Genomic DNA, 17,126 nt, shown 5'->3' on the forward strand with positions numbered 1-17,126 from the left:
TATTGCGTTCATATATTTTGAAATTGGTAGGTACAATTGAAATTGGGCGATTTTCTGCAAGTTCTTTACTTCCTGATTTAAAAATAGACAAGACACAAGCCTCTTTAAGTCTATCAGGGAAAATCCCAGAGTATATACTGTTATTTATAATTGATGTAATGTACGGAATAATACCATCCCCATAGTGTTTCAAAATTTTAGGCCCTAATCCATCGAGACCTGTAGATTTATGTGTATTTAGTTTAGAAATAATATCTTTTACTTCAAGTGTTGTTATATAGGGAATACTAAAGGCATGTTCTCCCAAGTGTGAATCAAGTGTCACTTTCAGATCAGAGAAATTACTTTCAGAAAATGAACTTCTTTTTATAATATTTGAAATATTTACGAAATGCTTATTTAACTCATTTATAATGTTTAAATCACTTTCAAGCACTTTATCAGTAGTTTCAAGTTTAGACGGAATGGTGACATTTTTCCTTTGATTTAAGTCAGAAACATCTTTTAAGTTTCTCTAAACGTAGCATGTATCTTTATCTTGCCTCCTACAAGTTTCTTGCATTTCTATTGGTCAATAGACGTCAAGTGGAGACAAGATATATTCCATATCCTGCTAGTATATTTCAGATATGAATTTTGATTAAAACAAAATGGCTGCCACACTGCTGGCGTAATCGAGTCAAGTCAGATTATTTATCAGCTCCAGCGATAGAGTCGTTTCCGAGAGTAAATTTAGTGTTTTCTTGCTGATTTCATTCTATTTAATAAGTTGAGGCTCATGAAGTTTGACAAAAGTTAGCCGTAAAAGCGGAATAACTCTTGTGGGATACACGGACGTTGAAATCCTTTTTCAAATTAAATCATCGTAAAATAAAGGAATTGACATATTTGTTACTCAGCAGTTTGTTGTAGGATCATTTAATCTACGTGCAAGATAAATGATTTAACAGGAAACGGGATGAAAGCCGAAGTACCATGACATTTGTGACATCGTGAAATCTGGTGACTTTCGAAGGGAGAAACAAGAAGTTTTTTAGTGTTTCTGATCTAAACCAGTTCATAACCTGTGTAAATGAGCTTTTGTGTTTTGTGATTTAACGAAAACACAGGTCATTGTGCACTTTACGGCTCTGGTAAATCAACTATAAACATAACAGGATGACCAAACAAATGATTGTAGGATTTCAGTCTGCGCTGTAAGTAGCTTTGTTAATTTATAAAATGAGCGAAGAGCTCTCGCCTGATATGGATTTTCGAGACAGCGTATATCCCGTATCCTGTCACCAACAAGCAGTGTAACTAATATTATTGTTTTCAACGGCTTTATTAAAGAAATTTTTCTTGGCTTTTTTTATCATGGAATTTACTTTATTTCTCAAGAACTTGTATTGATCAATGTCTCCTTAAGCATGACAGGAGACACGTGAATTTATCGTTGTTTTTACTTCTTCCGTGAACCAGTCTGATTGATGCTTACGTTTTACGCGTTTCTCTTTCATTGGCGCATGTTTCGATAAAACAGCATGTAAAACAGAGTAAAAGAAACCTAAAAACTGATTTGGATTAACAATAAACTTAATATATTTGTTGTGGAATATGCACGCCCGTTTGTACTATTAGGTGTTTTGCCGTAACTGGTATGTGATTGGCTCGTTTATATTCTCTCTACCTATCGTAAATTATAATGCGAACTTGCATTTTCGCGGATCTCAACTATGGGGCCGTGAACTGTTCAGAATTCAATTATATACGTGAAGGCACACTATCTCTATTAAATCATAGTATCTTCGTGATCCAGCTGACTTTCAGAAAGAGAATATATATTACTCTGATCCCGTCAGTTAAAAAGACTAAAATTTTCGCTGAATTGTGAGACATGATAACAGAGATGTAAGTTTATATGCAATTGTTGAACTATTACCAATATACAGTACAATATGAGAGTGTAAAGCAGCATCGGAACTAATCTTATTGGGTTAATGGAATTGTTGTGGAGTATGCACGCGCTAGGCGCATTGCAGTAACTAATCTGGTGTACTGTGGTTGTGGTGTATATTTGATATATAATAAGAATAAACAGATCAGTGAAAAGAGGATGATACAATTGTTTATTATCTACAGTTTGGCACTATTTTCACTACATTATATTATACCATTATTTGAGTCAGGTTATTTACAAAAATGTTGGCACAATGCTCTTGACAATATCGGCGAAGATTCCACAGGCTTAATTTTGTAAGGTTCTTTTGTTTTCTTACAAGACTGTCCATTCCTGGAATACAAATGCAGCTTTAGTTGTATTGTACATATTCTTAGTATATCAATGGCATATTGTATGAAGTGGAATGATCTTGATATTTTGTTTTCGTTTTATGCAATATCATTATGTGCGATATATGTAAAACAGTCGATTATAGATACATTAAATTTATGTCGTTAATATTTCGATTGCATCATACATCAATTGTCTGAGTATAGATCTTCAGCAATAAAACTTAATATGCACAATAGGCTTAAAAAATATAAATAATATGCATACCGTTGGCGAACTTAAATATGACAACCAAGTATAGTTACATTCATGTTAATATATTATACGAATATGATCATTTGTTTCATATTGTTACAATTACATGTTCACTGTTGCCATGTGTATATGATGAAAATGTATCTCATGGGTCTATGACCTTTTAGTTAAATGAAAATAAAACGTAAAAACTTGAAAACATGAAATATAAGATAAATCAAGAAAATATTACGTATAATGAAGTGTACTATGAAATGAACACTACACTTTTAAATGGTTACGACATGCCAGTTATATCTTAAGGGGGAATGGTACTTTGTCAAAATTTAAAGTTTGATGATAAAACAAAACCGGAACTATTACGTTGTTTTCGACTTTGTAACGTCATGACGTACTTCCTGTTTACGGACATAAAGTTCCCGCGCTTTGTTAGTACACTTCTGTAAGAAAAAGTACTACAATAAAATCATTTGTTCGAATTTATTTTTACTATTATTTGTTGAACATGGCATGCAAGAAAACGATTCAGTCACTAGCTGTAGGTGCAGATGGGAATATCTGGCTCTCGGGTAGCTGCTAACGTGGTAACACGGCAGGAGCCTCGTTACCGCTTAAACAGTTACCCTCGACAGATATTCCCATCTGCACCTACAACTAGTGAAAGAATCTTATAGTATGCTCTCAAGAAAATCTGCTGTTTGGGAAAACATATGCTGTCGGAAATGATGTCACTGACGTTTCGTTACGAGAATAAAAAAATGGAGACTGAAGACAAAGTGAGTAAGAATAAATAGGCCTATAGACAATTTAGAAATGCTTCATTTTGTATTTAGAAAGATAAAAAAGTTAAGTTTTGAACAAAGGGGGTGTCGGGAGTGATACTAAAACGGACGGACGGACGCACACGCATCCCAAGGCCATATATAATTTATTATTTCGTTTCTTACTTCCCCAGCCTAGTAACATCTGACCATAAGATTAGTTACCATGGGCTTACACGGTTAATTACCCCCTCCACACAGTGACAGCTGAATTTGGTTTTACAGGTCTGAGTTAATTTTTCATTGTTTGACCATTTAAGGAGGAACCATACTATAACTTTTTTCAGAGCCCATGTTATTGACTGGTACCAACAAACAGTGGAAAATATTTCTGATTTAGATCTGTGTATAGATCTGTGAATCTTGGTCATAGCAAGAGGGCGGTAGGTCCCCCTCTGACAAAATTGGCTGGATCCGCGCATGAGCGATTTTAGAAAAACATGATCAGTATACGCAAAGTTAGTTGCATTGGCGTATGTAAAAAAAATCTGCATTAAACCAATTCGCACCGGTCGCCAGTTTTAAAGTAATAAATACCTCTTTTGGAAAGAAAACCCTCTTTCTCACGAACCAAGATTCGTTTCACGTCTGTAGCGAACCTGTGATAAATGAGAGTGTAAAATACTAAGATTTGAAAAGAGATATATCAGAAAAACACGTAAATATAGCTATGTTGTAATGTGGGGGTAGGGGTAGCGTAATGTAATTTTACGCGAAAATGAATTCGGTGACCCCATAATTTTATTCCACAAATCGATAGAAAATAAAGTTTTCATCATCATGTTAGTTTTTTCTCAAATTTTATCCTTTGGATTTTACACGAGACAAGATTAAAGCAAACTTTTTCTTCGAAACTCAACGTCATATATGTCGCTCTGATGTCACTTTAACGTAAATATCGACTTTTACGTTAAAATGATCTCCATAAATTATACACCATTTTAAAGACATTTTTAAATGAAAATATGAATAGCAAGTAAATCGATTTTTGTAGACTGAACAGAACGATTTACAAAATATGTCTGATGGACGTGAAATCGCGGTTCATCAAAAATGGACGTCAATGGCCGTTTGTAAAGGTTTGCAGAGAAAAAAGTTACAGAAAAATAAAAAAGTAACATAAACAGTCTATGAGGAATATGCTGAATTATATATTAATCAAAATTTCGAAAAGAAACACAATAACTTCAAATTAGGCGCATTCCACCTTAATTAAGGGCCATATATTCACACCAGCGTCGAAAAATGCTACTGTTGTGATGCTCAATAAGTTCTTATAGCCACAAAACGGCACAGTAAAACTTTCTCCTTTTTACTATATATTTACGAGACGTATTAGTGTAAAACATATTCAATTTTGGTAAAAAAATTACGGATGGATATTTTTTGTGGAAAAATTAAAAGGAAAACTCGTTTCTTGGCTCTCATTTTATTAAGCGAAAACGTAGAGCAATCCCGATTAAATCATCGTCTGATGATTCATGTCACCTTTCATTTCATGTATAATTTATGGATTTACGTTAAAAAATATTGCCGGTGCAATAATTTCAAGGCAGATTTTGTCCGCGTATATCTAACGTCAAAAGTGTGCGAAGTGGTCATGTTTGCGACGTCATGGAAACGTCACTGATGCATTAAAAGTAAAAATATACACAGAACTAAATCAGAAATATCTTCCAGTTTTTGTTGGTACCAGTCAATAACGTGAGCTCTGAAAAAAGTTATAGTATGGTTCCTCCTTAAACGTTATGTTATACGATGTGTTACATGTACGTTGTTTTATAAAAAGAAAAATATCTACTCAAGAATGTTTTGATGTTTCCTCTTTTTCAAAATAATAGAGTATTAACTACACTTACCTAATAATGGTTACTTCCGCTTTTGACCACATTCTTGACAGCGGAGTTTGGATTTAAAGCGCTCACCACAATTCGAACAGCAATCTGTATTCTAAAAACGTTAATGTAATTACTCTCTTAGCGAATGTGTTCTTTCTATAGAAATATACCCTTTTAAAATAAAAATGGCAAAAATTAGGCTTGATAATCAAAACAGGTTTGCGGACAGCGTTTTAGTCATTTTATTAATAACATGCAACGCAAAATGATCTCTGACAATAAGAATTTATCCCAAAATGCATAATCTGGAAAAAATATATATTCTATTATTGAAGCTAGTTTTATTGAGACCACAAAGACCATTTTTTGAAAACAAAATCAATCATTAAGATGTGACTCTTAATATCAAAACAATAAGAATTTCTGTTTTATGTTTGGTAAGGAGTTTAGGGTTTTACAGTTAAGAGTATCTTTTTCAAATACATTCCACTGGGTTATAAGCCCACGCGGTGGTACATACATACATAATGTAAACGAACAGATATTTTGGTAATGAAACACAAACTCACTTTACATAAATAAATACGGTACACTGACAAATCCGATGTGTGTATAAGAAAAACAGAAATATTTTTGTATAGAAACACCCCACTTTGCCCAAAGTAATCATTATTCATGAACTTGTGTGTACATTTTATTCACAACATGTACAAATGAGGACGGATTAGTGGGCGGTGAACGATGGTCTAGTCTTGTTATCTATCTAAGCATATTTTGCTCTTAAATGAAATGTAATACTCGTTTGCTATGGGTATACACATATGGTTTCATACTAGATTTTATTGTCGTATGTTTGCATGTATAGAAATATATAAAATTAGAATAAGGTCTAGTTAGCGGGAATATACATCATTTGAAATTCGATGTAAACAGAATGAACAAATGATGATCACTGGGACAGTAACATAATAAGAGTGTTACTGAGGAAAAGTACAGGTAAACTGAGCATGTATTGGGTATTTCAAAATAACACATGCATTTTTTACAAATCTGAGAATTAAAAAAAATGGCGGTAATTGCATCTTTCTCTTACAGATGTAAATTCTATCAAATATTCAAGAACATTGATCGGCCGTTTTGTTAAGAGTAGATGGCGTAATATAATGGCTACGATGGAAACAACACACTTAGAACAATACGACAGTAAAGAGCCCTAACAGTGTTTTATGTTTGTGAAAGGAAACATTGCAAAGCCGATAAGACTGGTTTTGACAATTGGTTTTAATAATAAATTTTGTTTCTCTTTACGGTTTACATTTACAGTTTAACATGTGTAAGAATGGCTTTATTCCTATAAAACATTTTTATTTGACTTACTCTGTATAGGTCCCATTTATCTAGGCATGTGTCGAAGCATTTATTAGCGATTGGTTTATTATGTTTATATTGATAATTTTTACATAATGATGCATGCGCTTTATGTTTTCCAATCGGTACGAATTTAGGCTCTCGTCCCTTTTCAGTAGTAAGCAGTACGATTTCTTCCACTTCTATATCTGTAGCACTATTTTCTGGTGCGAAGGCTACGGTATCTTTACATGGTACATTTATTTGTACGATGTCATAAATTTCTTCACATGACATTTGCCCTTCATAATGTTCACATTGTACTGAATTTGTCATTTTATCTCCTTCATATGATACGGATGTTAGTTCTTGATATTCTTCACTTGAAACTGCTGATTGTACTAGACATTTTTCCCTGGATACTGCTTCTTTTCTCATTTGTTCATCTTCCAGGTACACTATTTGCTTTATATTGCCGATGTACTCTTGAATTGTATTATCCAGAACGGGTTTGAAGTTGTCCTTGTCAGTAGTAATATCGATTTCAGATAACTTCCTTGTAATTTCCTCGATAATATTTTCTCCTCTTTTCAGACTGATGTAGATAAGAACTTCCTTTCCGGCAGTCGCTGTTGTTAGCTGGTGCTTAAGCTCCTGTAGCTCTTGTTCAAAGTTTTTCAGTTCTTGTGTCATTTCCTCGGAGTATTTTGCATTTCTATCGACTCTTTCATTCATCTCTACTAATGCATTTTTCATTAAATCGTCAAACATTTTGTTCAGTTTAGTTCTATACTCCTCCAATTCCTTTATGTATTCTTCCTTTGATTGTTCATTAACTTCGGTTTTTTGTTTAATTTTATTAGCGTATGACTCTATCTTGTCCAATTTTTCTTGTGTACCCTGAATCATCGTTTTTATTTCATCACTTTTACAAATGTTCTTCGCTGATTCTAAAATGTATTCCATGTCGGCGCATGACCTGGAAAAAAGTTATGAAAACAAACTCTCAAATAATTCACATGGCATATCAGTTCTGTCTGTTTCGCTATGCTAGAGCCATCGCTTAAGCGATTATTCGATTACAGCCTGAAGACCCTACCATATCAAAAAAGTCCTCACGCGTTTTATCTGAATCTTTTCTGGTCTAAATCTTTTCAACAAATCATTCTTTTAGGTTGGCAATAAATGAAACAATATTAAAGCTGGCAATTATAGTTATAAAATTGTTAAGTGTGAGTTGTGGCTGAGATCTGTTATTAATACATCTGAACAATCTGTGTTTAAAAAGCTGCGTTAATTAATAAACGTTTGCGTTAAGTTAACATGAACAGGCAGATTGTATCGTTTGTTTTACATGCAGATAATGCCACCAGTAAAAGCCAATAACAACTGAAAAGATAGTATTACCTGTGCTCTAACGACACACATACATGACAACACAACACCTTATGCATCCCACAGAAGAATTCCAGATTCTTGTCATGTGTAGTACATTTGTATTGAAGATTTGACCAGACTGCAATATCATCATGTTTCAGAACAATATGTTTTGCCAAATAAGGCACTCGTGGATGCAGCTCGAAACATTCTTCACAGTAGTATGCCTCACAGTCTGTGCAGTAATACTTGGATTCTATCTTCTTATCCTTCGTCTTACAGGGAGTACAGTGTTTACTGTCTTCCACAATAATGTTCAAAGCTTTACTCGCAGATGCCATTTTATTCTGAAAATAAACTTACACGATTTAAAGGGTTCTGTTAGAAAAGATGAATGACAAGCTGCGTTTAACTACGACTAGAACTAAATTGGTATTGTTAATATGTACACTATCCCCGTCAATTAAAGGGGAAAAACTAACTGTAATGGTACTTAAAGCTAAAAGAACATGTGTTTTCCTGTTTTAACTTTAAGAATTGTAATATCTTTCACCACAAAAATAATGCCAGCTGCATAGGGTTTTTTATTTGACAAATTGCAATTCGTATTGCATTACACTTTTGCATAAAAGCTTCTTTTTTTTTCACTGGACCAGCCCATGTATTAACGGGTAAAAAATCGTGTACAAACAAGGCGATTCACGTGCTGGTAAAACATGATGTTTATTTTTAAATGCTTTGCCAGCGACGTATATGTATTGCTGCGCAAACTATCATCTGGTATCTGTTTCTTTCATAATAACCTCTTTTTGTAGTTGTAATCTAATCCACAGTATGTTTTGCTATGTCAGTTACCATCCCCAAACGCACCACTCCAAACAATGTACGTACTAGAAATACAATACACGTTCGTTATGTGTATTAACGTCTGCAGATGCCATCGGGGTATGTTTGTGACCGAGACCGAACATGCCAGTGGGCTTCTGAAGACGTTAATAAACAAAAAAATTGTAGTATCCCTACATTTTTATGTATCCTATACAAGCGGGCCATGATGACCCTATATCATTCACCTGTTAATCTTGGCCTTGAAATCATCAAGGTAAACATTCTGACGAAGTTTCATGAAGATAAGGTCATAAATGTGGCCTCTACAGTGTAAACAAGATTTTCCTTTGATATGAGCGGGTGACCTAGTTTTTAACCCTACATGACCCAGTTTAAAACTTGGCATAAGAATTACCAAGATAAACATTTTTACCACGTTTCATGAAGATAGAGTCATAAATCTGGCCTCTAGAGTGTTGACAAGCTTTTCTTTGATTCGAGCGGGTGACCTAGTTTTCGGCCCCACAAGATCCAGTTCAAGATAAGCATTCTGACAAAGTTTCATGAAGATAAGATCATAAATTTGGCCTCAAGAGTGTTAACAAGCTTTTCCTTTGATTTGACCGGTTGACCTAGGTTTTTACCCCCATATGACCAAGTTTCTAACTTGGCCTAGATATCATCAAGATAAACATTATGTGCAAGTTTGTAAATCAAATCAATGCATAAATAAAACCTCTATATGGCTTAAAGGGGCAAAATAGAAACATTTGTCCCTTTCAGGAGCAGTATCTCTAGAACCCATTATGGAATCTAGCTGGTTTTCAAAAGGAACTGAGATCTTATTGTGACTTAAGTTGTGTGAAAGCGTGATTAAAATCAAATGTAAAATGTCACTTCTATCGTTTTCACAAAGTAAAAATAATTAACAAATTTTAACTCTTTCAGGGGTCAATTATTGGATCTGACCGATTCATTATGGAATCCAAGATCAATTGTTGTTAAAGATAATTTGCAAGTTTGTATCAAATAAAACCATAAATAGCAAATTTTGGACCTTTAAGAGGCCATAACTTAGAACCTATGATGGGATCTGGCGGAGATATTATTCCAATATAAGTATTAAAATCGACTGGAAATTGTGGTCTCTTATCGTGAAATACATGTATGCACTTGTTCTTTCTATAGTCGTGCTATTTTTCCCCTAAGAAACTCGTGCAAATTTGGCGATACAAATCCGGTAATCTCCTAATGTACACATGCGGAATAGAATCTCATGTCTGAATAAGGGCGCACTCTGGCTCTTGCCAACGAGTGTAAGGCTGGCCGCAAAATTCCAGTCGTCATTGAAATATACCAGTATTTCCTCTGAGATAACAGAATAAAACACAGTGTCGATTTAGAAAAGCTGTTTATAGTTTTAACTAGTCTAAACATCCAATCAACATCCAGAGATTTTCAAAGTACCAACCCATTTATTTGTATATTTTACCAGGTCGCACTATACCTGGTAAGTGAATTCATTAAGTAGATCACATAGTTGGCCAATACAGGGGTTACTGATTTATACTGGTCATATCTAAACTACAAATAGTAGATCTATATAGATCCTTTGTTGACTTTCCAATGAATAAAATTACGGCGCTCACTTTGCTCGATCCGTTACCACGAAATCGCATAAGAAGATCAGTTTATCACTTGTAACTAACAGGTAGAGATGGAATTCTGAAAAGCTTTCTTTCACTTCTTGAAAACAAGGTTAATTCTAAAACCTTGAATTAATATGAACCACGCCCATGAAAATTAGTTTTATGTGATAGAGCGGGACTCCGTATACATAAGGACATTATTAAATAGTCAACATCTTCATTCATTTTACTGCATACGAAAAAGGTAAATACTAGTGAAATCGTTTCCACCCACATTTACGCATAAAACATTTCCAGACATAAGAATTGATGTCAACAAATTTACATAATTTAAAAACTAAATAAAAGAATACGATATCCTTACCTTCGTATATGGATCACTGTACTAATCACTGGACTTTGCTGTCTATTTAGATATAAATCAATTGTATAATTATATTAAAACTGATAGGCATGTGTCACATGTTACAATATGATATACTTTCGCTATACATGCATTAACCACACTGAGTGTTACATTGATTAGATATATCCGTGCTTTTAGGTAAAGTTCAGATACGAGAAAAAAATCATTAAAACATTACTTTCTATATTAGAGCTTGCTAGTACATGTACATGTATATTCTTTTCGAAGAAGAAAGGTTGAAATAATTCAGGGTTGTTTTCTATAGAAATAGAAATAACAGATAACAAGGATTCCAACGTCAAATTAAGCGGTATATTGAATTGACCTTAAAGGAAACTCGGTAATGGAATTTTATCAACAGTTCAAACAGGCGACCAGTTGTTCACTGACTACTTTTGAATTAAAAATATCACACTACAATTCAATAGGAGTTAAAAGTACATTATCAGAAATATTCAAATTCGTAGATTCCAAATCTATTCTATAAAATTACATTAAAATGAAAACTTTTCGGATATCCTGCCCGACTAATATTGGCATATAAAATATATTATATTATTTTGATTAACTATATGATAATTGATGACATTTGTCACCAAGTCTGAAAAAATGTTCGGTGTCGTAGGAAGGGGGCGGGGAGGGGGGTGGGGGGCAACCGGGGTCTTTTTCCACCATGGAAAGTTGGAACGTCACCATATGACCTATACCTGTGTCGTTGTGACGTTGAGCTCCACCCACCCCCTCACCCCTCACACACATACACCCCACCAAACAATATAGTGCCGGATAACAACACTAACTGCCGAAGGTATACGAGGTAATAGCTAACAATAGTTTGCTTCCTGTCGGCTAATACAGGAGTTTTCAGGCAAAATAAGATTCCTTTAATATGACTGGTTTATCAAGTCAACCGAAATAACTTCTGACTTATTAAGCTCAATCGGCCAATATTAAGATCCGTTTTAGTCAAAAATAGACGCCATACGGATTTGTTTTAAATTTCGTAAACATCAAAGGAACCGTAATGATATCATTATTTCAGAGTACAGAAGCTAAATCATTTAGTGCGCTTTACACTATTGTTACATGTGATCATCGCAATATGTTGAAATTAACGACAGACGAAGGTGTACATTGACGTTGGTCGAGCGGCTTCCAGCAATTCTATTTCATTAGAATAATTTGGATTTTTGAAGGATTGTCGATGCTTTCACACTGTCCAGGCCGGCGGTGGATTTAGTTAATACATATTCTACTTAAAACGTAAATAATAATATAGATTTGGTATATTATAATATGTAAAAACAAAAAAAATGGATTTATCCATGCATTCATTTTGCAAGTTTTCGAAACTTACAAAATATTGCTAATATTGATTATAGAAAACGATTGATTAATCCATTCCTATTTTATGCAGTGAAACAAGCATTACAAAAGATATTGGGTAAGGAATAATTCAAAAGACTGTCTTAAATGTAAGACATGGATTAATCCATCCGTTAATTGTACATGTTTTCAAAACTGGTACATGTAAGTGCTAATATTGATAAAAGATGGATTAATCTGTTTCTATTTCATGAAGTGAAACCATCCGAAAACGTAAAATTAAAAAAAAATGGATTAGTCCATCTTTCCTCCGCGCACATGTAACATGTGTTACATTTTATAAAAGAAAAGATTCCAATATTGTTGTTGCCTTATAAAATCCCTATATATATATACTCACAGAAAGTCCTATATATAAAGCATTTCCTATAAATGAGTATTTGCAAATGATTGCAGATTTAAATACCAGTAAACACTAGTCAGACGTAAGCCGTAGCATAATTATTTACTAATACATCCCCTGTTTACGCTCTTTACCTGTCCTCTATTATTATGTAAATTAGTTACAGGTCTTTGGTTTACGCCGATTGGCTATTGATAATAGACAATCGCCATTACATCTGAGAACTGTAAAACATAAATTATACATTCATATTTATCATTGAATATTAAAGTCTATATTTACATATTACAGATAATGGATTTTATCTTATGCTAACTGATGAAATACTGTGTTTTATCAGTGAGATATAATCTATATCACTCACTACATATCACTCACTGTAAATGCCGATCTACTTGTACATCATGTATAAATTCTAAATTATTTGCCCAAAACAGGATGAAAATTGTAGTCGCACTTTGTTTATTATAACATATTTCTCGATTCAAATTATTTTATTTAATGCGAATTTCATAACGTTATGCAGCAAAAGATAAACGATGGTGTCTACTTGGCATGTACAAGTACGAGTTAATTGTGTCTTTTTCTGAAAACCGTGCACAGCAGTAGTTAAAATGTTTTATATATCATATGTAAACAGTGAAAATATAGTATCAGCTATTAAAAAGTCAACTGCGAATGCCCCACAATGGCGGCTAACATGGCTGCGTGTCAAGGTCATGACCAAAATTATATAGTAGACTAAATTGGCAAATTATTGTGAACATTGAACATTGAACATTTTATTTCCGTAATAAGCCATTTCTGGCCTATGAACATTTACAAAACATGTTAACATGTACAATAAATACTAGTATGACATGCAAGTCAGATGGCGAACAGAAACACATACAAAATGCTGCTAAGCATCAGAACATTATATACAACATTTACAGGGAGAGACAATAATGAGCTATTTAACATTATATAAAAGTATTCAATAGTTGTCTTCTTCTTTCAAATGCTTTATAAACATAAGCTGCTAGCGATCTTAGATATGCTGTGTTTTCACTTGTTATAAGTTCTATGAATTTAACAAAATTTGGACGAATTCTAAAATAAGGTTTAATGTATTGTTTTCTAAGATCTTTGTAAAGTTCACATTCACATACGAAATGATATTCATCTTCAAGAGTATTACATATATTGCATTTACGTTCATTGAAAACTGTACTAGGTCTTTTCCAACGTCCAGTCGTTCCACTTCTAACCTATGTGAAGATAATCGAAGTTTGGTTAAAGCAACTCTGTGTTTATAAACATTAACAATATTTAGGTAAGATTTGAACTCAAAACTAGCAATATTGCGATAAAACAATGCCCTTGAGGACTCTTCTAATTTTGTATTCCAATTCTGTATGTATATGTCCTTTATTCTTTGCTCGAAATTATATAAAAAACAGTTTTTGATTACAATCACCTTGGCTTAGCCATATATCATAAAACCCAGAAGTAGACAATAGTGTCTTAACATTGGAAACCCAGTTTACTTTTCCTAAATCTGACTCTCTTTTCAATAATTTATAAATAACCTTTACATATTTGTTATGAGAAGTGTTGCATATCGTTATCCAATATTTTACTATATCTATTTGTCTTTTAACAGATAAGGGTAATCTACCTTAGTCACCATACACAAAACTGTTTTGAGTGCTAATTTTAACACCAAGTTGTCGTTTGCAAAAATTTAAATGAATTCTCTCAACAGCAGTACCTTTGTTAAAACCCCATATCTCAAACGAATAATTAAGTATTAGCATAATTAGTTTATCAAATAAGTCAAAAATATGAATTAACGGTATTTTAGTAAACTTATACATATACTTATTCAACATAAAAATAGCTTTCAGTGCTTGACCAGATAACATTTTATCTGTTTTATTATATGCTCCACCAGGAGTAAAAATAACCCCTAAGTATTTAAACTTGCTGACTATTTCCAAACGCAGACCGTTATATAATAATAAAAATTTATATTTTCTGGAAGTCTACCACCTCTTCTAAAAACAACAACTTTTGTATTTTGTATATTTACCGTTAGTTGTTTCCATTTGCTGCAATAATTATGTAAAATATCTAGAGACTGATGGAGTCCCTCTTCAGTTTTAGAAAACAGGATTATGTCATCGGCGTAAAGTAATACTCATAGTTTTACCCCGTCCAAATCTAATAATAGTAATACCTCGATAATTGTTTGGGTCATTAGGACTTCCATTCTTAAAAATAGGTACTATAAGCCCTTCACTCCAAGACTCCGGGAAATGCCCGTGTTCGATACAACTATTATATAGACATGATAATTAAGGTAATAAAGAAGAAATACCATGTTTGAAAAATTCATTTATCAAATAATCTACACCTGCACTAAAATTATTTTTTAATTGTTTAACAGCAAAAATTATCTCCTTATCCTCTATTCTTACATCTAGCTCTTCAAACATAACCTGCATTTCACCATTCAGAAATCTATCAGTAAAATATAAAATATCTTCGTCTGGTTGATAAAAAGCATCTTCAGGATTATTAATAGCTTTAAAGTACCTGGTAAATTCATTAGCCGACAATGTATGTGTTTTAACATAAGCTGCATCTTTTAACATTTTCCAATAAGCCCTTGCATTATCTTGTAACGCTTATTTCTAATAGTGCGTTTATACACAGATCGTGCATTACACATATTCTGCCTGTATTCATTCGACTTATTTAATCGATATTCATTTAAGCAATGGTAAAAAATATTCCTCTTTAACATACATTCTTCATCGAACCATTTGTTAGCATTGTTAAAACCAGATACATTTTGAGATGGGGCAGATTTAATCTCTTGTCTAAATAATGGGTCACATACTTCGCCCTTAAGTGACAAAAAATTACCTAGGTTATTATCTATTTGCTCACAATTCTCCACATTATGTGTACTCCATATCTGAATCAACCTAAACTACACTAAACAAAATTCCTAATCGGTCAGTTTATATTGTATTACTATTCTGTTAATAATGCATGTATTTACACGAAATTTCACATACCGACATTTGAATAGGTACTGCAGCTAATTATTGATTTATTTTTTACCGACTTACGGCCAAAGTAACCGCATTAGGCGTTTTGACCAGTAAAGCATATTTTGCACGTGCAGGGCATGTGCACCAATATGCACGTATAAATGAACATATTTGGCATTATTGACGGAAGTCCTACTAGAAAAACACATATTATCGTGAAATTGACACAAGAGCAACGCGCCTGGGCTGTTAGAATATTACAACAAAATTCAAAATCGGTCACTTGAATGAATTGTACTTTGGTTAAATTTCGACAAAAGAGCGCGGATGGTATATAACCAACGACTGAAGGTTCTTCTAAACGAAAATAAGGTTAAAAATAGAAATAACCATCAAAGTAACAGCTACACACAAATTATATCAAAAGTCTTTTGAAATTGCAAAAATAATTACAAACGTGTCGTAAATCTGTCTCGGCTAGCAACATTCCGACAGCTCGATCGCGTTGCTCTTGTGTCAATTTCAACATGATATGTGTTTTTCTAGTAGGACTTTCGTCAGTAATGTCAAAAATGTAAACGAACACGTGCCTGTTGGTGGTCATGCCCTGCACGTGCCAAATATGCAAAATTAGTCAGAACGCCTAATGCGGTTACTTTGGCCGTGAGTCGCCAAAAATAAATTAATAATTAGCTGCAGTACCGATTCAAATGTCAGCACGTGAAATTTCGTGTAAATACATGCTTTATTAACAAAATAGTAATACAAATATAAACTGACCGATTAGGAATTTTGTTGGGTGTATTTTTGATAAAGATTGTTTATGGTTTAACGTCACAGTCATTCATACCACATAATGGACTTTCGTGCGTAATTTAAGGTACAGACGGATACCTTTACAGAACAGTTGAGTTTTCAACAGCCAGTTGCAGACAATACCTTCCGGTTAAATCGAACTTAGATCAAAGTCATAACCAATGTTAAAATATTAAATCGGTATATATTTTCGAGCCTGCTCAGTATCTGACATTATTACCGTACTCCTTTTATAAATCGCAGGTCTATAGTTTGCTTTATTGACTGGTCACTGGTCAATTCAATTTTGCCGGGCTTAAGTCAAAACTTTAAGAAACATTCCAATTTATTGAGTAGCTTGCCGGTCAATAAACAAAACCTTAAGCCCTCGGCCCTTCGGACCTCGAGCAATAGTTTTGTCTATTGACTTTTGGACTTCAAAAAATGGTAAATAGTTATTATATGATGATAGGTGAATATCCAACTTTATGAGCCTGACCAAGGTGATATTCACCGGTATTATCATACAATAAGTGTATTATTTAAAATTTATTTTATGACTACATTTAAAAAGAGCGGTGTGGTTAATATCTCATATAGATTGTTGATAAGAAAAAAATGTTTACTGAAAAACTGAAACTGAAACTGAAAAATTTGATTAAACGCCTATTTTTATACAATGGTATATTCAATGGCGTTGTACATAATAATAATAATAATAAATAATAATAATAATAATAATAATAATAACAGCCTTATTGTAAT

At 33.3% G+C, this 17,126-nt stretch overlaps 1 protein-coding gene across 1 annotated transcript; it reads right to left on the reverse strand.

The window, feature by feature from the left end:
• Positions 1-2,094: 2,094 nt before the first annotated feature.
• Positions 2,095-10,850, reverse strand: LOC128551687 (E3 ubiquitin-protein ligase TRIM9-like). Its single transcript, XM_053532595.1, has 5 exons — positions 10,752-10,850; positions 7,941-8,257; positions 6,564-7,512; positions 5,208-5,298; positions 2,095-2,272 (listed from the first exon to the last, which is right to left on the reverse strand). Exons 2-4 carry the CDS (start codon positions 8,249-8,251, stop codon positions 5,218-5,220), a joined length of 1,341 nt encoding a protein of 446 aa, XP_053388570.1. The 5' UTR covers positions 8,252-8,257; positions 10,752-10,850; the 3' UTR covers positions 2,095-2,272; positions 5,208-5,217.
• Positions 10,851-17,126: the final 6,276 nt, after the last annotated feature.

This window comes from Mercenaria mercenaria, unplaced genomic scaffold, assembly GCF_021730395.1.
Source record: "Mercenaria mercenaria strain notata unplaced genomic scaffold, MADL_Memer_1 contig_1556, whole genome shotgun sequence".
In the NCBI taxonomy this organism is placed as follows: domain Eukaryota; kingdom Metazoa; phylum Mollusca; class Bivalvia; order Venerida; family Veneridae; genus Mercenaria; species Mercenaria mercenaria.